This window comes from Colletes latitarsis, chromosome 8 (assembly GCF_051014445.1).
Source record: "Colletes latitarsis isolate SP2378_abdomen chromosome 8, iyColLati1, whole genome shotgun sequence".
NCBI classification, from domain to species: Eukaryota; Metazoa; Arthropoda; class Insecta; order Hymenoptera; family Colletidae; genus Colletes; species Colletes latitarsis.
The window spans coordinates 24860726-24886627 of NC_135141.1; the positions used below are offsets into that span (position 1 = coordinate 24860726).

At 45.9% G+C, this 25902-nt stretch overlaps 1 protein-coding gene across 25 annotated transcripts in view; it reads left to right on the forward strand.

Moving 5' to 3' along the window:
- Nucleotides 1–25902, forward strand: part of Cac (calcium voltage-gated channel subunit cacophony) — a 149577-nt gene that overhangs the window by 100585 nt on the left and 23090 nt on the right. For 15 of the 25 annotated variants that reach the window (XR_013080149.1, XR_013080148.1, XM_076771206.1 and 12 more), the window contains 20 exons: nt 951–1054; nt 2026–2181; nt 2521–2741; nt 4017–4120; nt 6829–6944; nt 7123–7182; nt 7258–7359; nt 9283–9495; nt 9674–10101; nt 10449–10771; nt 10860–10979; nt 11263–11826; nt 11957–12302; nt 12361–12525; nt 16819–16929; nt 21589–21672; nt 23269–23316; nt 24380–24496; nt 24568–24633; nt 25722–25813. Coding sequence is in view for 23 of the 25 variants with exons in the window: in XM_076771206.1 (XP_076627321.1) it covers nt 951–1054; nt 2026–2181; nt 2521–2741; nt 4017–4120; nt 6829–6944; nt 7123–7182; nt 7258–7359; nt 9283–9495; nt 9674–10101; nt 10449–10771; nt 10860–10979; nt 11263–11826; nt 11957–12302; nt 12361–12525; nt 16819–16929; nt 21589–21672; nt 23269–23316; nt 24380–24496; nt 24568–24633; nt 25722–25813 (3540 nt within the window). In the remaining 2 variants the exon portion in view is untranslated. Of the gene's footprint in view, nt 1–950; nt 1055–2025; nt 2182–2520; nt 2742–4016; nt 4121–6145; nt 6262–6828; nt 6945–7122; nt 7183–7257; nt 7360–9282; nt 9496–9673; nt 10102–10448; nt 10772–10859; nt 10980–11262; nt 11827–11956; nt 12303–12360; nt 12526–16818; nt 16930–19542; nt 19654–21588; nt 21673–23268; nt 23317–24379; nt 24497–24567; nt 24634–24847; nt 24940–25721; nt 25814–25902 lie in introns of all 25 variants that reach the window. The other 10 variants (XM_076771215.1, XM_076771217.1, XM_076771227.1 and 7 more) reach the window with 6 other exon arrangements.

The window sequence follows — 25902 nt, forward strand, 5'->3', positions numbered from 1 at the left end:
AAAGCTTCCCTCGTATCAAGTTTGAGATTAAACGGGCGGCTAAAATCTATTAACGACGGTGTTCCGCCAAGGTATAAGAAAATCCGTACAAACGTAAATTTAAACAACGTCTACTCGAATGTTTCCTATTCGATAGAAAACGTTTCTTTCTCTTTACCCATTGACCTTTCGTTCCCCTTTTAACCCATATTTCCTAATCTTAAACGCGCATTAAGAGAGAATGGGGTAATTTTCTCTTTAAATTATCGATTTACACGTAAAGTATATAAGCTCTCAGCTTGGTCTCTGTGGATCGAACAAGTTTGCATTTTGTTCTCAAATGCAAAATAAAGATTCGCGATTGGTGTCGTCCACTTCTGCGGGGTCAGGGTAGTCAGAGTGCGGGTCGCGGCGATCAAGGTGGGGTCATGACGATCGGTTCTATCTTATGTGTCAAATCAGGATGTGGGTCATGGCGATCGCTTCCATGTTATTAATTTAAGAATGCGATACGTTTATTTATATTTTTACCCCGTTCTCTGCCATTTAAATTTACGATTGTACGAGCCGAGTTCTTCTACCTAAACACGATCAGCATGCACGCATCGCGTTATAATTGTGCTCCCGGTTGATCAACTCGGGATTGCAATTAAGACCGCCTCTCCAAGTCAGTCACCCCGTATAGAAAATCATCCCGTTTCTCCGACTTAGCCTAGAAGACGCCTAGATCGCCGCGTTGGCGGGCGATTCGTTCGAAAGCGAAAAGCAAAACCGAGAAACCGAAGACATCGGTCCCACGACGAGCTTCACCAAATACCCCCCGATAGAAACTCTCCCGACTCCTACGGGTTAGGCCATAGAACGCTAGTTAACCACATAGTTGTGTAGCTTAAGTACTTAAGTAGCGTGAGTATTAGTGTAATAGAGTAGTAAGTAGTAAAGTGTGGCGGGGTGTGTGTGTTTTGGGGCAGGTTCATCACGGCGTTCTCGCAAGGCATAGAACTGGATATGGATCTGCGCACGTTGCGTGCGATACGCGTGTTGCGACCGCTCAAACTTGTCTCCGGCATACCGAGTGAGTAGCGTTTCAATACAATCGGCCACGAAATCCAGCCGAAAACAGACAAAAAAAAAAGAAAAAAAAAAAAGAACCAAAAGAAATTGCCTCGTCTCACTTCGCGCCGTTGCTAGCTTTTCGACGATCGACGCGCGCCGTTTGTTTCGCAGTGAATTGGCTGCTGAATTCCAATTGGCGATTTTTCTATCGACACCGCGATCCGCGGAGCAGGCAAATTTGTTTTGATCGGATGGAAAGAACACGCCGCGAGTATTCGTTGCTCGAGGAACGCGCGTCGCTGCCCCGAAAACCGTCCCGCGTCTGGAATTCGGATACTTCGTGGATCGGCTGGATCCGTTCCTCGGAACGTTCACGTTTATCGATTAGTTGCTGTATAGATCCGATCACGAGCGAACCGACGAAATACGTTTCGTACGTTACAAAAGGTCGTAGTATCAGTGTAGTAAGTTTGTTGCAAGTATATTATTATATATTTCTATATCTATATTACCATATATATCTCTACACGTAGATGCCTTGCAACGTTAGAACGATTATTTTTGTTTATGTAGCACCACCCAAATAGATATCTTTTGAGAGTTCTGTATGCTGTGTCTATGTAACAACGAAGTATCCCAATTGTTTGGCCGCTGGATCGTTTTGCGATCGAATGTGTTTATTCGTTTGCCAGCCACGAAACGTATCGGAATGTTGCGAGAATTTATTGCGAGACCGTAGTAGTATCGTGTTGCCCAGGCTGATACGATTTGCCCGATTTTCTGAGACATGCCGTGGAATGAAATACATATACTTTTTTTTACGAGAAACTCGTAGCCCGCGCGCACGATTCCCCGAGCAGCGATCAAAAGTGAAACACGAACGTAAAAAAAAAAAAAGAAGTAGATAAACGAACCGACAAGACACGCGCGAATCGCTTCGAGGGACCGGTGGTTGGGCCTAATTACCCCTCGCCAACTTTTTGTGAACAGGTCTCCAGGTGGTGCTCAAGTCTATTATCAAGGCGATGGCCCCGCTTCTGCAGATCGGCCTGCTGGTACTTTTCGCCATCGTGATATTCGCCATCATCGGCCTCGAGTTTTATTCGGGAACCCTGCACAAAACGTGTTACAGCATCAGGGATATCAGTGAGTAGAGAAGAACGCCAACTTCTCTTCGACGACCTGTGCTTTAACCCTGGGACAATGGCGAACAATTTTATTCTGTACTTTCCACACGATAGTCGCTAAAATAGATATTGGTTGGTGCACGAGAGAAAGTATAATGGTTTTAGAGTCGACGTAGAGAACAGTGGTTACGGGGAATGTGACTCGAGCGAGCGTGGCGATAGCCATTGTTCGAGGGTTGATCCGTGGCTCGAGACACGAGAATGGAAATAAAGTAGAAGCATAGTGGATAGCCGTGAACGAAGGACCTCGAGATCGAGGGTAACTGGGCCGAGAGGTCTGACGATGGCTCTGTTGTAGATTCTATCATCAAGGAGGGCGAACAGCCGAGCCCGTGCAACACGGACAACAAATCCGAGGCGCCGTTCGGGGCCCACGTGTGCGACGCGAACGTCTCGACGTGCATGGATCACTGGGTGGGACCAAACTTCGGCATCACCAGCTTCGACAACATCGGATTCGCCATGCTCACTGTCTTCCAGTGCATCACTATGGAGGGCTGGACTGCCATATTGTACTGGGTAAAGCAAGAGATGTGTCCTTCAGTGTTAAAAAACTCTCTCTCTCTCTCTGTTTCCTCAATTTCCGGAACGTCCTTTTCAAATTTCGCGCTTCTACCACCACCTACGCTCGTTCTCCGACCGATTTTTCGCCCGTTCGCCGTCGCTGCGAACGAATTTCTCTCGTTCGCGAGGATCGCGAACGGCTCGTCGAAGACCGGCGGAAGGATACCGGAAGTTGGGCCGAGGCTCCTCGAATGTTCGGGTATTTGACGTGTATTCGAACCTTGCGAATGGAATTCGATTACTACCGATATTACTCTCCCCATAAAAAAGTATTTCACACTCATATATTTGCACCACACGTTTAATAATTGCAACTATCCCTGCCTGCCTCCATCAATATAGTTGTTCAATCTTTATCGATTGCTCCTTGGTCCACGTTACAATTCGAATAATATTCGACGAGAAGTCGCAGCCCAAACCTAATTAATTCTGCGTCGATCCCCAATTGCCTGCGCCGTTCACATTTTTCTCTTTCCCTCCCTTAAGTTTACGATCTAAATGTTGACCACTTCTCGCAACAATTTCTCTCTCGTTATTTTCTGTGTGTCGTGTATCTTTGTCTATTTCTCTCTGTGTTTGCCCGATGACAGTTTGGCTTCCGCCGTTACCTCTTCCGTTCGTCCCGGAACGATAGAAGAGAAGCGCTTGCAAATGTTTACAGCTCCTAACACTGACGTATATGTTCACCTTGCTCAGTATAACACTGTCAGTTTCAGCCCTCTTTGCAAATCTTGGTGTTAATTGTATCATTTTTTTCTACGCTTCGTCCGTCGGAGCTGCCGGAACCGGAAGAACCGCGAAGCGTCGTGGATCTCCGGAGCTTCGTGTCTCTTTCGATTCCGCGCACGATTATGGTGGTTCGCGCGCTAACGAATTGTATCTAATATGTGAAATGACACTGCAACGTCTACGAAACTTTCATTGTCGTCCCGCTATCTTGTTCGTCGATCGTTAAAATTTTTTAATAATCTAAAGTCACTCTGGTATATGGGTACTTAATGGGTTAATCGTACGCGAATTCCAAAGATGGGTAACATTTTAAACCATGACTTATTAAAGTAAAAAGTAAATTTTGCCCGTTTCTGGTGTCTTACGATTAATTGTGTTCGTTTAAATACCGACGCGTAACTTTGGGATCGATGATCGAGGCGCGTAGATCCGCGCGTAACCGGTGCATCGTGCTCTCGCGTGCAACGCACAGGCTTCACGTGGTTCTGGTGAAATTTGCAGACAAACGACGCTCTTGGCAGCACGTACAACTGGATTTACTTTATACCATTGATCGTCCTCGGCTCATTCTTCATGCTGAACTTAGTTCTCGGTGTCCTCAGCGGGTGAGTATTTTCATTCTCGACGTTCCCTTTTCCTCCGGTACGACCCCACCCCCTCCACGTTCTTTACGATACAGGGTCACTCACGATAACGACGTTTTAAAGCGCGGCGAATCCGTGGGATCCACTTCGTCGATTACGGTGCATCGTTTCGTTCTACCACAAACAGACGAGGTATACGAAAAACGAATTTTTAAGAAAAATCGACACGGAATAGGTGCTGAAATTTTTCGGCGAAATTAAAAAATTTCAAATCGTTCTAAAAAAATTATGTTTAGTTGCAGGGCTCGATTACAATCATTTTTGGTGAATAGACATACCCCCGAATTCCTAAGCATTTTCGAGAAAAAAATTCCTTACTGAAAATATAATTTCTGGCCAGAAATGTTTGCCTGAATTTTCATGCGAATCTTTAAAACGTCATAACTCCTGAACGGATTGGACGATTTTAATGTTTAAAAAAGAAAACTACGCGTATTTTGATGGAGAATATGTACAAATCGCAAAAATATTCGAAAAGTTGGTCCTTGACCCCGCAAAATGAGAAAAACCCCATAAAAATGGTCCAATTTTCAAACATCCATAACTCCTACAATTGTGAATATATTTCAATGAAACTTTTTTCTGAAGTAGAGCTCATGGGTACCTACAAAAAAGTATTACACAACTTTTCTGTAGGACGTCAAACAAAATTACTAGAAATGAAAAAGGAATTTTTAAGAAAAATCGACAGGGGTAGGTGCTTAAATTTTTCGGCGAAATTAAAAAATTTCAAATCGTTCTAAAAAAATTATTCTTAGCTGCGGGGGTCGATTACAACCATTTTTGGTCATTAGACATAACCCCGAAATCCTATCCACTTTTGAGAAAAAAATTCCTTACTGAAAATCTAATGTGAGGCCAGAAATGCTTCCCTGAAATCTCATGTGAATCTTTAAAACATCATAACTTCTGAACGGATTGGACGATTTTAATGTTTAAAAAAGCAAACTACGCGTATTTTGATGGAGAATATGTACAAATCGCAAAAATATTCGAAAAGTTGGTCCTTGACCTCGGAAAATGAGAAAAACCCCATAAAAATGGCCCAATTTTCAAACAGTCATAACTCCTACAATAGTGAATATATTTCAATGAAACTTTTTTCTGAAGTAGAACTCATTGGTACCTACAAAAAAGTATTAGACAACTTTTCTGTAGGGCGTCAAACAAAATTATTAGAAATGAAAAAGGAATTTTTAAGAAAAATCGTCAGGGGGTAGGTGCCTAAATTTTTCAGCGAAAAAAAAAATTTCTAAATCTTTCTAGAAAAATTATTTTCGGCTGCAAGGGTCAATTATAATCATTTTTGGTGAATACACATACCCCTGAATTCCTACGCGTTTTAGAGAAAAAAATTCAGTAGGTGCAGAAAATTTTCGATGAAAAAAAGAATTTTGAATCGCTCTGAGAAAATTATATTCGGTTGCGGGAGTCACTTGCAATCATTTTTGGTGAATACATATACCCCAGAAATCCTGCTCATTTTCGAGAAAAAAATTCTTTACCGAAAATACAATGTCTGACCAGGCGTTGATTCGTTCCCCTGAAATTTCATGCGAATCTTTAAAATGTCATAACTCTTGAACGGATTGACGGATTTTAATGTTTCAAAAAGCAAACGACGCGTATTTTAGTGAAGAATATGTAGAAATTCTAAAAATATTCGAAAAGTTGTTCCTTAACTCCGTAAAGTGACAAAAACTCAAGGTCTACACGTATACCTCGTCTGTGGTTTTTCGATTCGTTCGGAATCGTCGTTCCACCTAAACGCTTCGACGGCCACACGTTTCGAGCAGAAACCTCTCGTATTTGAAGAAATGCGCTTCTTTTGAGTCAAAAATTGTAAGTTTCGTTCGAAGTCAAGCGTAGGTGACAATGTCCGTCGAGGCGTTGGGATGTTTTTCACGGATCTCGCCGCTCTTGGGAACCCTGGTCCGAGGTTTTCCCGCGGAACACAGCCGATCACCTTTCTTTCTTTTCCGTCAGGGAGTTTTCGAACGAAAGAACACGCGTCGAGAGGCGGGCGGCTTATCAGAAAGCAAAGAGAAAACGTCTGTTCACGACTGCGTTCAGTTCCTACTTAAAGTGGATCACTCAAGCAGGTCTCGAAACGATCGATCTTTTCCTTAAGTTTGTCGTCCCGCTAGGTGTTTGCCCGCTTCGAGTGGCGATCGCTGGCGAGCGAATCGCGCCAGTTGTCGCGAGTAACGCCCCGTATCGCTCCCCCTGTAGCGCCAGTAATTTTTATTCGACGGTGTATTCGCGATGTAAACTTTATTCTCAAATAACGAACGAAGATTGTTCACGGAAGAATCTGAAACTTTTGTTATTCGCGAGTAAGGTTTTCCCCAACGCTGTGATTCGAGTAACTCAATACCGCCTCGCTTCTTGCGCAAACGTTAGGGATACTTGCAAAGGAATCGCGTTTTCTGTTGTTTAAATGAAAAGAGACCGGTTCGGGGAACAAAGTCTCGCGCAGACCTCTCTACATGACAAATGGCGGTGTCCGTTCGATCGCAAGAAGAGAGGCAGTGCCGTAGCTAGAGTAAAGGGACACAGGTGCCCTCCGCTAGACGCTAGAAGAGCAAGGTCGCGTATTAAGCAGAAACGCGAAGCGTTCCTTGACCCTTCGCGCGACCGTCCCTATCATGTCTCTGTAACGCTTGTAGAGAGTTTGCGAAGGAGAGAGAGAAGGTGGAGAACCGGCAGTCCTTCCTGAAATTGCGAAGACAGCAGCAGCTCGAGCGTGAACTGAACTGCTACCTGAATTGGATCTGCAAAGCAGGTTAGAGAGCCTAAACACAGCTGCATCGACCGAGAGGCGCCCTTTTCCCTTAAGCTAGCTCCTACCAGACCAGACAATTTTCTTGCCTAGCTTTGTCCTTCGCCGTCGAAGTAATTTCACGCGTTGTCGAGGCATCTAGCGGTCGATTTTTCCTTTACCGTTCGCTTGTGATTTTTAGAGGAGGTAATACTCGCCGAAGAGAGGACCACGGAAGAGGAGAAGATGCACATATTAGAAGGTTCGTGGCGATACCGGACTCGTAACGTTTCGCGGTTGTTCTCGTCGTTCGTTTAAAAATGTTTCTCGTTCGCAGTAAGAAGAAGGGCTGCGGCGAAAAAGAAGAAGCTGAAGAATCTCGGGAAAAGCAAGAGCACGGATACGGAGGAAGAGGAAGGCGACGACGACCAGGATGATGGTGAGTTGTATTATTCCCGCTCGTTCTCTCCCGCTACCGCCCTATTTCGATCGTCTTATCTTGCGATTTAAGATCGTAGGGATCAAATTGATTCAATTTTTAGTAATCCATTCACTTTTTACTCGCGTCATCCGTGCGACTAATTTAGCGGAGTCAAAATAGACAACACACACGCTTCGTTGTAAGAGCTCGAGGAAACATTTTTATTCTAAAATGAATTTGAAGTCTAATTTGACTGCCACGCGATAACTGTAGGGTTGATCTTTGAAACGTCGATGTTACGAGGTCGTAGGATAAATTATAACATGATGTATAATAAATATAATGTAACGGAATCAATGTCAAGCTGTCGTTTCTCGTTCGTAGCATCGACCGGTTTTCTCTTTTATTCTGAAATCTCGGCGTTACGTTTTATCGTCACGTTATGCATATTTCACGTTCATCGACATCGTTTTATCGACACCTTCGTCGCCTCGAGTGGTCTCGCGAGCAAGGCCCGAAAAGTCGCGTGAAAAGTGTCGCTCGCGATGCCAGTCGACGCGCTGTTTCTGATTTCCGTTTTCGCGCCGGAAACGGAGACCCCCATGCCTCGATGTCCCCCGACCTTGGCGACGAACATTCTAAACACACGCTATCAGATGCTCCTCTTGTTTCAGTGCCTAAGAAAAACCTGAAAGGTAACTACAACTGACAATGCCAGAACTTGCAAAGAGCAACGCAAAGCAAGGCTGTACTCGTAAACTTTTATGCCGTAACTGTTTCCTTGTATTTTCGTTTTGAGAGGTCCTTGTCGTTTCACCTTCAACCGACACCCACACACACACGCCACGTACACACTGACATACTCAAGAACACGTACACGTACACGTACACGCGTAAGTGGAACAGTATGCTGGCGCGTAATCGACTTTGCTGCAGAGCATACTTCGCGCAACCAGACGAAGTAATTGTCACGTAGTTAGAATACACCGTACAGGGTGTCTCGATTCACGGAGGCATCCTGCGTGCACATAAACACGCGCGTTATATACTCGAAAGAGCAGGCTGTCAAGGCCAGTAATTATAGTAATCGCGAGCCCTGTTCTTTCGAAAATCTTTTAACGGGTTGTATCTAGGACTTGAGGCAGACTCTGCGGATACTCGAAGCGCTAATTAATTTTGATTTTTTAGGAATTGCTTCTGTGGCTGGTGTCGCTGTATACTTGTACATTATTGTGTGTCTCGACCACCTGAGAGCATTCGTTACCAAAGACTCTGTATTTTAATCTCGCGGATGCATTGTCGAGTCACGAATGGTTCCAGGTGTAAATGTGTATCCACGTGGTTTAGGTGTACCCGACAGTGGCCGGAGTACCGATTGATGTTTTCGTCTCGTATAGACGTTGTCATAGTTGGTGTACTAACGAGTTCTCGTCGGAATATCGTAGAACAATTAGCGCCGACGAGCGAGAAATCGATTCGGCGATAAATAGAATGCCAAAAATAGGCCCTGTCCCATAGAGTACGAAAGACAGGCTGGGTCGAAGTACTTACACTCCTAGCGATAGATTAGTCACACGCATCGTTTAACATAGTTACTCTCGCTTACTTAGACCACTTAGCTAGTGATAGTCATTACGTATACGTACGGGGCGCCATGGAAAAGCTCGTGCAATTTTTTTTTTTATTCGAAACAGTTTCTTCGTTCGCTCTTGGTCTCTTAAATTAATTATATCGCGAGCTTTTCGATCGCGCCGATCGCGGGTAAAAGAATCGGAGACAAACGGATTCTTCGGGGCGAATCAGATAGCAATTAGACCCGGTGGAAGGAACTTTCGAAATGGATATCGATATCGGAATCGGAGATTCGACGGAGACGCGGGGGGAAAAATACGAAACAACAGCGTGGAATTGTTGCTAAAACGAGCGGTGCGTGGTTCGCAGGTTTCTCGAGATCTTCCTATTTCAAGTCGAGGGTGAAGGGCCAGGGGACTTGCGTGGAATTCTGGCGGGCCGAGAAGAGGTTCAGGTTCTGGATAAGGAACTCCGTCAAGTCGCAAAAGTTCTACTGGTTCGTCATCATCCTTGTGTTCTTCAACACCGTCTGCGTCGCCGTCGAGCACTACGACCAGCCGCAATGGCTCACCGACTTCCTCTGTAAGTTTCCGAAGAGAAAAGCTTCCTCCTTCCAAGATTTTGAGCTTCGCGTATATCGATCGGTTTGCTGTCTCTGGTATTTGCGTTATCGACTTTAATAAAATATTTGCGTAACGCTGAAACAACGCAGAGCCAATATTCGATAAGTGTAATAACCGAGGTGTTTGGATGTTCGCAGACTTCGCAGAGTTCGTGTTCCTGGCTCTGTTCATGCTGGAGATGTTTATAAAGATGTACGCGCTCGGTCCTCGCACATACTTCGAGTCGAGCTTCAATCGTTTCGACTGCGTAGTCATCTCGGGATCGATCTTCGAAGTGATCTGGTCCGAGGTGAAGTCCGGCTCTTTCGGCCTCTCCGTCCTACGTGCCCTTAGACTCCTGCGAATTTTTAAGGTCACCAAATACTGGAAGAGCCTAAGGAACCTCGTAATATCGCTGCTCAGCTCGATGCGTAGCATCATTTCCCTGCTCTTCCTGCTCTTCCTCTTCATTCTCATATTCGCGCTGCTCGGCATGCAGCTATTCGGCGGTCAGTTCAACTTCGACTACGGCACGCCGCCCACCAACTTCAACACCTTTCCCATCGCGCTGCTCACTGTCTTCCAAGTAAGATTCTTCTTCGATCGTCGTTCGTCGAAACGTAGACGAACCCCTTGCCTTCAAACGTCGAGTAGAACGATCGCGACAGAAGTTTTTTGCGATGCAGATTGTGACAAGAACGAGTCCAACTCGTAGCGAGAGCAACTGCATTCTGTATTATTCCACGGTCTTTTAAATCGAATCCTGAGGCAAGGGGTTGGGGGAAAATTGCGTGAAAAGTTCCTCGAATAATAGCTCGCCAAGGAAAGAAGACAGATAAATATAGCCTTTCCTTCGAGCCTCGAGAAGAGATAGAAAGTCTTCGATGGAAAAATTGCGCGCGAAGATTAATTTGCGATCGTTTGTTTGGGCAGATCCTGACCGGAGAAGACTGGAACGAAGTGATGTACCAGGGTATCGAGTCGCAAGGCGGTCACAGGAGGGGCATGGTCTACTCGCTCTACTTCATCGTGCTGGTGCTCTTCGGCAACTACACGCTGCTGAACGTGTTCTTGGCTATCGCCGTCGACAATCTGGCAAACGCACAGGAGCTGAGCGCCGCCGAGGACGAGGAGAAGGTCGAGGACAAGGAGAAGCAGGCGCAGGAGCTCGAGAAGGAGATCGAGTCCCTGCAGAAGCCCAAAGACGGTAGCGCGCCCAAGGTGGAGATCTGCCCTCCAAGTCCGAGCCAGAATTTGTGAGTGTCCATCTGGTAGCTCGAAAACGCCCATACTTTGATTAATTTTGCGAGGCGATCGTTATTTTACGAACTCCTTCGATTTCAGCAAAGACGGGAAAGGTGGGAAGCAGTCATCCGAAGAGAAAAAGCAGGATGAAGACGACGACACGGGACCAAAACCAATGCTGCCATACTCCTCCATGTTTATACTGTCCTCTACGAATCCGTAAGTCTTCGAATTTACAGCAGAGAGCAAGGAACTCACATACGTCTGACCATTATCTGTTATCTCTACTTGAATTAGTATTTCTCTCGTATCCATCGATCTGATATCCTCTGTTTCGATTAGTATCTGTTGATATCAACATTAGCACTACTCTCCTATCAATCTGATACTGTGCAAGTGATCGGAGTAACAAGAAATACGAGTGTAGTCAGTGGAAGTAGAAATATCAAGGAATGGTCAGACAGTGTTGATCGTGTATAACGAGGGTGGAAATTTGTTGCAGCATAAGAAGAGGCGCCCATTGGGTCGTCAACCTGAGGTACTTCGACTTCTTCATAATGGTGGTGATATCGTTGTCGAGTATCGCGTTGGCCGCCGAAGATCCCGTATGGGAGGACTCGCCGAGGAACGAAGTGCTGAATTACTTCGATTACGCGTTCACCGGTGTCTTCACCGTCGAGATGATCCTGAAGATCATCGATCTCGGCATCATATTTCACGAGGGCTCGTACCTGCGCGAGTTCTGGAACGTTATGGACGCGGTGGTCGTGATATGCGCCGCGGTATCGTTCGCGTTCGACATGACCGGTAGCTCAGCCGGTCAGAATCTCTCGACGATCAAGTCGCTGAGGGTGCTTCGCGTGCTCAGGCCGTTAAAGACGATTAAAAGAGTGCCCAAGCTGAAGGCGGTCTTCGACTGCGTGGTGAACAGTCTCAAAAACGTCATTAACATTCTCATAGTGTATATATTGTTCCAATTCATATTCGCTGTGATCGCGGTGCAGCTATTCAACGGCAAGTTCTTCTACTGCACCGACGAGAGCAAGTATACGGAAGAGGATTGCCAGTGAGTATATCTCTGAAAGTTGTCGATTATCGTACGATACGCTGCAAGGGTAGTCGTAGACGTCTCGAAGATCGTTCCATTGGATATTTTCACACGGTTTGTTGACGGTAGCTCGATGTGTGCCTCGCAGGGGTCAATATTTCGTGTTCGAGGATGGCGCCATGCTGCCGGAACTGAAGAAACGCGAGTGGCAGCCACAGAGTTTTCACTACGACAACGTGATGGCCGCGATGCTTACGCTGTTCGCGGTGCAGACGGGCGAGGGCTGGCCGCAGATCCTGCAGAACTCGATGGCGGCCACGTACGAGGACAAGGGCCCCATACAGAATTTTCGTATAGAGATGTCCATTTTCTACATCGTCTACTTCATCGTCTTTCCATTCTTCTTCGTCAACATCTTCGTGGCCTTGATCATCATCACTTTCCAGGAGCAGGGAGAGGCCGAACTGCAGGACGGCGAAATCGACAAGAATCAGGTTCGTCGAGAGTTCCGTTCGTTCTTGAATGGAAACGCTAATTCCCGGTTGGTTTCAGAAATCGTGTATAGACTTCACGATACAAGCTCGACCCCTGGAGAGGTACATGCCGAAGGAGCGGAACAGCGTAAAGTACAAAATCTGGAGGATAGTGGTATCGACGCCATTCGAATATTTTATCATGATTCTCATCGTATTAAACACATTACTCCTCATGATGAAGGTGAGTGTCACGTTTCGTTCGCCCCCCTCCAAAACACGCGTCGAAGGGAAGAGAGTTTTCTTCGACGACGTTAGCCGATCCCCGATTAACGTAATGGACGCAGAAGACGCGAACGCCGTATTGGAAACATATTGTTCTTTCGCGTACCCGGGTGTACATAGAATCCTCGTGACCCCGGATCGTTTCTAATCCCACAAAACACTCGATCTTGTCGCGTTCTGGCAACTTTAACCAATCGAAAAGCAGCCTAAATGACACTGATCGTCGTCGATCGCGATAATCAGCGAGATCGTCGACGAGAGTACGTCGTGTTCGACAAACGTGCACAATGGAGAGTTCGAAGCGACTGTAAGATATAACGTTATATCTGTACGAGGACATTGTTGTTCTTGCCTGCCAATTTATTTATTGCTCTCTGTATAATTGTCATCCTTGTGTATCCATTGATACGTGTACACAGCTGTGTTGAATACTCTTGTGCCCCCCTTTCGTAAACCCAGAACAACCTCCTTCCCTCCTATCCTACTTTCGTCGTTTCGATTCCATTCGGATGCCGAGTTTTGGTCGTTTCGGTTGGACGGCCCCGGCGATTCACGGGTTTCTCGATGCTTTTTACGTTCTATATAACTCGTACGAACCGGAATCGAGACGCTTTTATTTCCACGCCAGACGTGCACGGGTGCCTCGAGACATTATCGAGATCAGGCATTGAATTTCGAGTCGTCTCGAGATAGACGAAGCCCCTCGGATCTCTGTAGCGGCACATTTAATACAACTCTGCAGACTGTCTACAAAATGTAGGATATTAACAGCTTCGGAAACGATACGATCCAATACTTTTGAAACAGAGTTTTTCATCTTGAAAGGCCCGCGAGTCCTTCCAAAGCAACTTTCATTCAGTTTTTGTTTTATTTTATTTTAATATTTTCTCCTTCTTGTATGCCCATTGCAATCGCGAGGAGATCCGATCGGTTTTGAAGGTTCGAATTCAAGGCCAGGAGTCGCGAGGGAGAGTTTCCGGCATCCGTGCACGCCTCCACCCACACACGTACACCGGTCTCGCGTTTACCAACCGTTTATTTCGCTTTCGATGGTATAATTTCCCTTCTTTACTGTAAATCCTTTACGTTTACGTTTCGATGATCCTGCGTTTGTCCATCTATCGGTGTCTCTTCTGTTCCCCCGCTCCTTCTCTTACTGCATGGCCGCTGCTGTGTCCTCGTTTTGATAGTAGACGTACCTCGAGGACGCGCGGAATAAACGAAACCGAGCATCGATGCGCTCCCCACAGCCACAGACACACACATACACGAGGTGCGTTCGACTCGTACGCCTCGACAAGCCCATGTTTGAACTGGTGGCGGGGTTCGAAGCCGTCGCACCGAACTTGGCTTGATTCGATTGACGTTTCAACGCGCGAGACACGGCCGAATGAAAATGAAAAAAAAGGGCGAGAGAAAAGCTGCTGAGACAAAAATAAAAAAAAAAAAGAAAGAAGCCCTGCACGCGAGCCCACGTGATTTTCAGAGCACCCTTCTGCCTCTGTCTTTGTTATGAGTTTCGTTTGTTGTTGTCCACGGCACACTCGCGTTGAATCGTTCGCTAGATCGCTGGCTGCTGACACGAAACTTATGGCAGAGCGCGTCTAAGACGAGGCGACACGCTTTCACGGTCCCCTTGCGACCGATCGGTTCGACGCGATCGGCCAAGGTGCGAGCCTTTGGTTTTTTGCAGCGCACGGAAAACGCGATCTTAGAGACGCGGCTGATCATGCTTCGCGTTAAGGCTCGATCCATCCGACTGACAGTTTGTTGGATCGAACTCACCACACACACACACAGACACACCAAAAGCTCGATCGGACACGCGCGTGGCTAATTTTCTTTTTTTTTTCGTATTTTTTTTTTTGTTCTGTTCGTATTCTCGTTGTCCGATACAATCTGCCTGACGACACAAAGGAATGTCACCGAATCACCTTGCACACTTTGCACATGGTCTTGAGAATGGAGCACACACGAGTGGCGCACGATAATTCGAATGTCCATATCGCTAGAGGAAAGAGACCCGGGGTTCTCGTTCTTGCGAAACGTTTGCACGACGCGACACGAGGTCCACGGTCTCTTTGTTCGACGTAGGTGTTACCCGACACACGAGAAACTCGCGTACGTTTCGCACCGAACGCGCGAAACCACGCGTCGCATGCTGGCTGTTCGCAACAACAAAAAAAAAAAAAAAAAAAAAAAAAAGAAAGAATCAAAAATCAAAAAGCAACTCGCAACTCGACCGGACCAGGTCGAGCGAACCAAACACGAGACTCGTCCACTGAATGTGTGTGTGTTTTTGTTAAACGCCAAAGACACGTTTCTTGCACGGGGCGCCCGCACGATTCAATCTCCCTCTTCCCCCCCCCCCCGCCTTCGAACAAACATGAATAATAATTTTCAAAGCGTAGACACGCGTTTTTTTCAAGTACCTCGAGCGGAGAGACTCTGCTTGTTCCCTTGCGAAGATTCCATCTTGTTTCTTGTTTTTTTTTTTGCCTCGATGTCTCGAATAATCTTGGTTCCTTTTCCGGTTTTCGTAATTTTCGTTTGTGTTTTGTTGTCTTTTTACAAAATCGTTTTTTCGTTCGCCGTAGCGATTCATCCTCTCGTTTACTCGCGACTCTCACTCTTCCAAGACACCAAACTCTCGCATCTATCCACCCAGAAACTGATCCCGACGCGAACGATCGACGTGCCCGACGAACACGAATCAAAGATAAATATATATCGGTTCCACAACCGATGGACGTCCGTATCGATGATCGAGGACGAGACCGGAAGTTCGCGGGCCCGCGGTCGTCGCGTCAGACTCGATTATAACCACCGTCGGTACCCTTGGTTTGCGATCGATCGTCGAGTACCCGATCGATGATACGAGTATCCAATTTTGTCGTCGTTATCCCATTACACCGAGACCACGTGTACCGTACCGGTACAGCCGTGTGCACACACCAGCAACACGTAATGTACAGTACTTTGTAAAACCGTTCCTGCTCACCTCCCCCCGACAATATAAAAGAGGAAACAATCTCTTTAATGTCACCGTTATGCCGTACACACCCGGTAGGATCGTACAGATACACGTATCTAGGTTAACGCTAATATTATACACCTATGTGTCTCCCTCTCTCTATCTGTCGACTGGAAAGTGTCGCTATTTGTGTATATATACATTTATATATATATATACACTGTGTAACTTACAGATTTCGCACTCTATTTTACACGTCTTGTACGTACAGGGTGTTTCGTTACCACCGTTACGGAGAATTCAACGATAATACTGGATTTCACGAGGTACTAAAGTCTTTAACGAGCTGGTAAAAGTCTCTCCTTTTTTCAATGTTTATCGAATTTTAGTACCAAGAGTTGTTTTAATATACTGACTATTTCTTATTAATGGTAAATCAAAATTGAGAGAATAGTTGCTGTTATTGGTAAAACTGTACTCTTTCTTCTGCAGAAGGCCTGCGTTTAAAGTTTGTAAATAATACAATTTTTATATAAAAATCATCATTTTTGCACCGAGTATCATCAGACGTTAAATTCTACTGTCACCCTTCTAAAGTTTGCTCGAAAAGACTTTTTAAACAGCACGCGTATGGGAAAATTAGAGACTTTGAAACGCGTCTGACCAGAGACGGTCCGTTTCTACTTGTCCCCGGTGCAATGAGAAGCTTATAAAGCGAAATCTTTTTGGCGAATCCTTGGAACTGTTTGTAACGGAACTAGCGAACCACCCTGTGTATTTGTGATACCGTGTCACGGGTAATCGCTCAACGATACGCGACGCTTCGTCCGTCGTCGCGATATCGTGGAGGTTAAATTTAAACCGTGCCAATTTTAGAAAGAACACCGATCCGAGTCCCCCTCGATGGGATTGATACGATTAGGTATCAACGATGCTCGAACAAGCGACGAGACAGTGAAATATATCGCGTGCTTTACGAACGACTTTTACAAAGACTAAAAAGCTCGAGAAAATTTCGACGCGTGTTATTAGCAAATTGCTCGAGCATCGTCGATACCCGATGGTATTTATAGCGTTCGCGTATCGATGGGCAAGGTCTCGCACGAGAGACACTGGACTCACCCTTTCTCGTTGTCGGGGGATGAAGACGCGAGAAAGGGGAGGGCGTAGGGACGTCGATCTCCGGCGATCCGCGAGAACACGCGCGCGTTTCTATAGGCTTGTACGTCTGTCTGTCTGTCTCTGTCGGCCGTGTGTTTGTCAGTGTATGCATTGCAGTTCCATCGGCAAAGCGACGCGTACAAGAACACGCTGAAGTACATGAACATGTGCTTCACGGGGATGTTCACCGTCGAGTGCATACTGAAGATCGCCGCTTTCGGCGTGAGGGTAAGCTCCACTATGCCAACAAACCCCTCATCGAACAGATTACCGAGAAAACGTACGCGCTTAGAGAGCGGCCGGCTTCGGGCCGGCTTTCCACCGGGAAATGATTCTGCGACGCCCGTTACGTCGCTTTTCATCCGTGGAAATTCCTCTCGTGAAACGGTACCGCGCAACGTGCGAGTAGTTCGAGAAACGTAGAAACGCGAGAGGATTAAAAACGTCGCAGGATCAGTTTCCGTGCGTAGACTGGTAAGTTTAAGCTTGTTAGAAAGAATTTAGAGCGTTGTACCATTACTTTTTCTCCTTTTTTTTTTTTACATATTTTTTTTCTTTCGTAAGAATAGGTAGTATCTGGTCGATTCATGTACTCGAAAATGTCCGTAACGTTGCAAGGATATCCGAGTATATAGATCACTACTTATTGTTAGACTGTCCTTTTGTGTTCAGGGCCGAACAGACGCTGAACGTCGAGGACCGAGGTCGCGGATGCGTCGTACATTTCTTGGTTTCTCGTTCCATTCGTAGTCTCTCGTTGTTCCTTATCGCGATGCTCGGCTCTGTACACGACCCCGAACGAGTTTGTACGTTCGTGCACGCTCGTCGCTTCGCGAGGATCGCAGGATCAAGAAGATCTCGCGACATCTTCTTCGCCCTGTGCTCTTCACCGACTCGATACCGTAGACACGAGACACCGGAAGTACCGCGGACCACGGTCTGATCGCGGCTACAACGGAAACGGAAGCGCGCTCGACCGTTGGCTACCAATTTTATATCGAACGTAATGGAAATTTTTAATTCATAAGCGTCGATCGCGCTTGCGTTCGAATTGATCTACGAACACACGATCACACACGCACAACACAACACGGGACACTCGCATTCACACACTGGATCACCCGTACACGAAGAGACGAAGCATAACTGTCACGTCAAATTATTTTTCTGTTTACCTCTCTGTCTGTCTCTATCTCTATCTCTATCTCTATATCTCTGTCTGTCTTCTGTTTCTGGCTCGTTATTTTAATTTTCCAACTAAACTTTTCCCCACGAGATACGTCCAACGGGGGGGACTACCGCCTCGAGGAAGTAATCCCGATGCCAAGTACGACGAAAGCAACCCCTGAAAGCTCCCGTGCATGATATTCTCCGTCTTGTTGCATCCGCACGTGATCACTGCACGTTAACATTGTTTCTTTATCCTTGCATGCGTACACTGCGACTTTCGCGCCTAGTATCGATCCCGTCGATCGATACCCGGCGTCGAAGACCTTTACTGTTGTTGCAACGACTGCGTGTTATGGGCCAGCAACGATTAACGTCGCGTCGGCTCGAGCGAGTACGCTGTTTCGATGCTCGCCGCTCGGAATTCTATGAAAACATCCAGATATCCAACGAGATTACGAGAAATCAATGAAACTGACTATTTCATATTAATTTACATTAAATTGTATTCAACCGACACGAGAGGAACTTTGGTACACATTTTTATGAAACGTCGAAGCTTCGATATTTATTTATTTCTGGTGGAACGCTTGTTTGCGATAGACTGTACCATTCGTATTCGATTAGATTCCCAGCAGCGACCATCGAGTGGCTCGTCTCGGACGGTGAGGAAGCTCCGTGAGCTTCCGTTTTCCCGCCACACACGCATGCCATTCTACCGTCGCCGGGATGGACCAGTTATAAATTCTACGCACACTCACCACACACACACATACACGCAAGAATCGAGCGTCGTTTCACGCGCGTCACGGAACGCGGAAACGGCGAGCTGCCTCGAAGATCGCTCTGTGAGAGATTGGTTAGACTTGCTTCTTGGCTAGATTTCGGGGAGACCAAATTGTCCCGATCGAAAGAACGACGTAATTGCCACGATCCCGTCCGGAGTAATCGTTTCCTCGATCGTTCCCGCCGGTTAACGCCATCTCTCGAAGTTCTCGTGTATTTTCTGTTTCGCGATCCATCGCGAAACGGGCTTGTCGGGCCACGGATGAAAATAAAACGACGACCGGAGAGCGCAGTAACGGGTAAATTAACAAAATAACGAGAAACGATCGACGGGTGAAACCGTGTTAACGAGGGAACCGGTCTCGAAAGTTTACGAGACCAAGCGGAAATCCGGACACCGACGGAAAACGATTAAAATGTATTTAAAAGCGATCCTTCTCGAGCCATTCTGCGCTTAAGCCGTTCGAAGTTTCGCCTCCGCGTCCCGAGGTATTTATTAGCACGGGGCAAAAGAGTTTCGAGGTTTCACCGTCGTTGATCCTTTTTATGTACAGTGGAACTCCATTTATTTAAACCCCGTCGGAACAGAATTTTACCAAATACTCGATTAATCGAACTCTTTGGCGATTCGACGTTCGTCCAGACGTGAATTTCTGTTATTCGAAAAATTAGCGAGTTATTGTCGTTTAGATAAATGGAGGTGATAATAAATCGAGAAACGGAGACAACTTCCGGTCGCTGGAGTTTGTAATCGCTCGAGAAGGAGGCCAGGAAAAGATAGTTTGCCAAAGTAACCAAGTGAGGGGGGGAAAAAAATATAAATACAAGGCGGACAACGATGCAGAATCTTTGCTTGTGTTACGTCTGTGTGTTGGGTGTATTTTGTAGTATCACGAGGCGCCGCCAATTCTATTGGACACCTTGACCGTCGTGAACTTGGTCGTCACCCTCCTTTTCCTCATTGAGTGCATCCTTAAACTCGTCGCCTTCGGATGCAAGGTATAGAAAAAGCCTCTTAATCACTAACTCCACTAACTTCAATCACACGCAACTATTTCATAGTATATACCGTACGTAGTGATGGGACCAATCGCGTGCTTGTCGAATAGGTATCGATCGTTAATATCGATAATCAAGCGTCACCGACACTCGAACAATTCCAACGACAAAGATTTAAAATTAGTTTCAGCGATGAAACACGGAGAAATTATTTAAATAACTCTTGGAATTGTTTGATACAGGAGTGCCAAACATGGAGCGTTCAAAAGTCCCATCGCTAACCGTATATTACGTATTGTCTTTTTTTTGTTTGTTACTTCTCCACCCAAACCGGTCGGTCACCCTTCGTGCTCGCGGAGGTAGCGATATTACGCGATGGAAAATGGCGGAAGGATAGATCGTAAATCATGTACGGGAAAGACAGTGAGGCGTGGTATCGACTAGCGCCGGAAAGGAAGATTTTTCAGAGTGAATCGTGGCTGGTACATAAAGTGATGGAACGCGATCGAAAGACTCGTCTTTCTCGACTCTCGTCCCGCATAGTCCGATTGGCGTAAGCAAGTAGAAACTGTTGCGAACGTACGATCCCTTTCCCTGTTCTTTTGTCTATTTCAGAGTCGCGGTGCAGCGGCGATCGGAACGTGTGCCGATCAACCTCGAAAGGTGCTCGCGATATTAGAGTTATTTGAGTCTTTAATAAAAATTAATAAATTCCAAAGAATCGGTTCAATTAATTTTAACGGAATAGAATAACATCTGCTGCTGAGTTAGTAACCAGTTAGTAACCAGTCTCCATAAAGTGATAATTTATAAAGGTCAACGTCTAATGTTTTATCGCACCATCGATCGTCCACCTTGTTTTTATTTCGCTTGCACCGTTCGCTGGCTAGAAATTCTTCGGTACACGCGTTCGAATCGCCCTCTGAATAGTGTCATAAAGCCTAAACGTGGCGATAGTACCGAGAAGCTGACACAGATGCTTTTGCTTGCATTGAACTCGCCAGGGGAAAGCCTGTTTGCCCGGTGAAAATACGAAGAGCATAGCTTACACGCGAATAATCTCTGTCTCTACCACTCTCTCGCTCTCTAGTTTGCTTGCTATAACCGGCATGCTCCCGTAGACACTTCTTTAGAAGAGATCCCCTTCTGATCGATCACCGGAAAACTCGGTTATCTCGCGATCGCCTCGAGAGGAAACTAGAGAGACGGAAGCAGATTTCCCTAAACGCTTGGCCAGGCCAGCTTCTCGCGTGCTAATTTCCACCAGTATCAGTAGAGATCACGTGTATTACGTAGCATTGTATTCGATGTGCGAGCAGTTCCATCGGTAAACGTTGAGCGCCATAGTTTCTGGACGTAACGAGACCACCAAAGTAGACTGAAATCCCCGCGGTATCTTCGCTATAGTCGTTATTGTACCTGAATCTATCCTCTGTAATCGTTCACGATCACGCGAGAACATTCTCGACAAAAACGAAGATATATGGCCTTTACTCGAAACACCGTACGAAAGCACGACTCCTCACACACTTTAGTTTCTCCATTAGCATTTACGATTCGTCCAAGGGTGCGTACAGACCATACCACACGCACACGTACACGCTCACACACGAACACAGTACACGAACGACTCACGGAAAGATCGGACATTTTCTAATATTCTTTCCGGAACAGGACTCGTAGTTTTCTTCTTTAGCGCTAGTTTTCGCAGACATTTATACACACTTAGAGGCCTTCGAAGTTTGCTCGAACGCCTCGTCGAACGACGAATCGCGAAACCGGGGACGAAAGTTCCTATTCGACGCGTAGAAAGAAAATACACCACGATTCGACGGCGACTTCGAGCAAACTTAGAGGCGGTAGCAGGCAATACCGATCGCCTCGACCGGTTCCCTAATCGATTTTCTCTCTTTTTCGATTCCCCCCCGCGAGCAGAACTTCTTCAAGGACGCCTGGAACACGTTCGACTTCATCACGGTGATCGGCAGCATCGTGGACGCCCTCGTGATCGAGTTCGGGGTACGTAAAGCTTCAACTGTCGTCATGTAAATCGCTAAACGAAGTAAATGTCCAGATCGAATACCCTAGTTCACGAAAGGAGACGTAGCGATTGACCCCGGGGCCGGGAAAGCCTTCGATTCCCGTTTTTTAATTGTGTGACCCAGTGTTGCTTGATTGTACATCTCGAGTATTGTCTTTCCTTTAACCCCTTTGCTGCTTTTTTAGTTTCAGCAAACGTATACGAATACGTGTGCGTAGGGTGGTTCTGGAAACTGGGGCAAACTGTAGCCAGTTTCCCGAACGAAAACGCGAAAAATTCACGGGGGAAACGGTTCAATTTCTCCCCCTCGTCTTTCGATTACGTAATTTTGTATTTATTTCTACGTCGATCGATTCCTCTCGACGCTTTGCGCATTGTAAACCGTGGTAACTGTTTCGAGCTTGTAAAAGTGAAAGAGGAGTCGATTTGTGTACAGTAAAATGCAAGAAAATTATGCGTTGTCCAAAGACGACTTTGCACGGGGAGATCAACATATTTTGCCGTGTGAATTTTATTGTATCTTCGTTTAGAGAAGAGTTGTGGCTTGTTCGAGTTTTTAGAATCGCCTTGTACGCATACGGTACGCTAGCAGGTAAATCAACGATCTTATTCGAATCCCTATAATCTTATGTATCTTATACGTAGCTTTATGCTGCATTCATACGCTACACACCCACACTGTACATGTTCACATCTGCACAGTATACGATCACCACGGTGTTCGCCAGCACACATGCAACGTCACCACCGGCGTCGTTCAAAGGGAAACAAGCTCGTCCGAACATACCCTCTGAAGTATCCTCGACCGTTTCCCTCAAGATGTCTTCCCGACGCTTTAAACCAGTGGTTTCCAAATTTGTTTAAACGCGAAACGACCCTACGTTCTTGTACTCTAAATAAACCCCGACAATGTTGTGTCCTCCACTTTGGAAAACACGAGTTTAAACTGTCTTGAATTTAAACTTCTACCCATTGATCAACGAACGATACCAGAGCTTCTATATTTATATCGAAACGCGTATCAAGTTTATCTTTCCCGTTAATATCTGTAGTTAAATTATCAACGAAGCTTCCGAGCTCCGAGCAATTTCCTTTTGAGCAGCTCTCACGTTCGTATAAAATTGAACTCTCCGTACAACCGACATAACTACAGCACTTTACCCATCAAGTATTTCGTTGCTCCTTTGTAGTAGAAGTGTATTTAAGTATGCGGTGATCTATCCAGTAAAAAGTCAGATAGTCGATCGTCGAAGCCGCATCGAGACCGTTGGGAGTCGAGTTTACTCTTAACTTTGCTTGCACTCCTCGTAGGTTTGTTGAACCGGCGAATATTAACGAGAATATCGATCGTAAAGTTTACATTCGGACACCAAGGTAAGACAAAAAAAAAAATCATGTATCACCAAGCTTCGCGTAATGAAAGTTTGTTTAGAAGCAGTCTCGACGTCGTGACAGCTTCGTTTACTGTAAATCACCGCTAGTCTTTTGCTCTATAATCGCATATTATGAAGATCAGTGTGCCAAAACGTCCGATCGAACCAATAATTTTGCAATATCGTGTTTTCTTGTGCTAGGAGCGGTTTTCGAGTGTGCCCAGTGGCGGCCAACTAGGCGAAAAAAAGGTACAAATTTCGTCGCATTTACACCACAGACGTAAGTGTCGGTTTACTCGTTTAAGAAAACAAAAAAATACGTTTACCATCGTCGACCGTACCGGACGATTGTTCTCGAAACACGCGACGTTTATTATTTAAAAAAAAAGAAAACGCGTCAACATTCATTCGAACGTCGAATTCGACCTGATTACCCATTCTTGTTACACGATGATTTCCTACAAAAGACACGAGATATTCATACATTGCATAAATTTACCCACGACATGTCGCCCATGGCAGCGACACAATCTCTACACATTTAAGGCGTACACAGCTTACACAAGACAGACTCTCGAATGGCATATGGATGCGGTATATAACACGCGAACAAAATTTTGCTGTCAACAGTTGGACCACAGCAAATGGGTTTAACGAACGACGTTGCATCGCGACGCCCAGGCGTGTCGATTAGATATCGTTTGCTCGACGTTAGCTTCATTTCTCGATCGGAATCGCCCCAAGCCGTGCATTCGTCCGAGCATTTCACCCGCAAAGACTAAATTAATTTTTAAAAATTCGAAACGTGGCCTTTCGAGACTAACTAACTCTAGAGACTTTCTATATAGCGGGTATTCGTTCTCGAGGGAAACGATTCTCAATGTATTGAACAGAACAGTCAGAATCTCCATGTACCCATTTTATTATTATTTTTTTACTACGAATTATTGTGGATAGAGGAAACATCAAATACAAAAGTGCTCACGAATGCTTCTCGACCTACGAGCCCTGAATGTCCGGTCGAACTCGCGGCTGAAAGATTCGATCGACGCGTACGTAGACGAAATGCAATGGTATGAAATATTTCAACCTGGTGGGAGGTTAGTGGACCAAGGGTACAGGGAGATACAAAGCGTTCTATAGCTTCGTTCGTGCATCGAGACGGTTTCCAAGGCGGCGCCAAAGGGAAGACCCGAGCCCTTGGTCGCGCGTACGCGAACGTCTGACGTTACACGCACGAAGCCCGGCTCGAATCCGCGGTGAAGCGCCGGCATTTGTTGGGTTTAAGTGCAATTTCCTTTGCCCCCTGCAGGAGAACTTCATCAACGTCGGTTTCTTGAGGCTGTTCCGTGCCGCCAGGCTGATCAAACTGCTCAGGCAGGGGTACACGATACGAATTTTGCTCTGGACCTTTGTACAATCCTTCAAAGTGAGTAGAAAACCACCGACGCGGCGAACGAAGCTTCTAAAAATTTCTATCGACAAACTCGTTTCTTGTAGGCTCTGCCTTACGTTTGTCTCCTCATCGCGATGCTGTTCTTCATCTACGCGATCATCGGTATGCAGGTACGTATCGCCCGCTCAGCGAATAGCCAAGCTCTAATTTCTGCGATCCCGTTTTAACGAAACGAAACGATACAATTTAAAATGAAATTTCGGGCTAACGGACCGCACCGAGAGTTTCGAATGTTCGGCGAAGCATTGAAGCGAAAGCAGAGAAACGTTTAACGATCCCCGGTTTGCGCCGGCGTTTAGTGACACATGAAATTCCCGTTGTCAGGTCTTTGGAAATATATCGAACGATCCAGGAACAGCGATCGATGATCACAACAACTTTCAGTCCTTCTTCGCCGGTCTTATGTTGCTTTTTCGGTGAGTCGAGCAGCTAAACGCAGCGAAGTTCAGAAACGGGGTAAACCGAATACGAATTTGGAAGAGCTACCGATCTGTGAAACAGTTTCGTTCGCTGTTAAAAGATTGACCGAAAAGAAAAATAACAGAATATGGAACGATCGGTGTCGAGAACGATCGAAACTGTTTGAAAGAGCAAAAAGGACACGAACGATCGGTAGCGAATTATGGTAGAGAGTATATTGGGCTGTTGGCATGAGGTTTTGAGGAGAGTAAGCTGCTCGACGTGTCAGTCTGTTGTAATTAAACCCTGCAAATTAGACCTCCCATAGACAGTTGGTTCCATAGAGATGCTTGCCCTAGTTTGTTGAAGTTGGTCACGTTACGGCGGTACTCGAGGGAACGCAAACAGATCGACGATAGGGTAATCGGCAGAAAATCGACGGTGCTCGACACCCGATCGAATCGGACCGAGCGTTCGCTCGAAGTACTCGCGTATCGATTCAAACGAAAGAGCAAAGAAGTTTCGTAGCTCGTAATTAATGTGGTGGATGCGTATTGCTAGAGGGTAGATCGACACTATCACTGTGTACACTATTGTTACACGTCGTAGAAACCGAGACATTATACAAAAACGGTCGTTGTTGGAGAATTTTGTTAATACCGCATATTGATAGGAAGCGTTGTCAGGTTCGCGGTTGCCTGGATAAGGTTTAAATTAAAAATCCGTCCAGAAGACAGACTTGTTTGCTAATGCCGTGCTCGCCCTTTGGCCGCGGCCCTTTTCTTTTTCTCGGTCTCAGATATTCGGTAACATCGCGCTGGATCCCGAGACTTCTATTACCAAGCACAACAATTTTCAAAGCTTCATTCAAGGTCTGATGTTGCTTTTTCGGTAAGTAACGCAACAAGAACTACGAATAAACAGATGAACGGCTATATTTTTTCTTTGTTTCCTTATTGTTTTTCCTCGCAAAGAGAAAG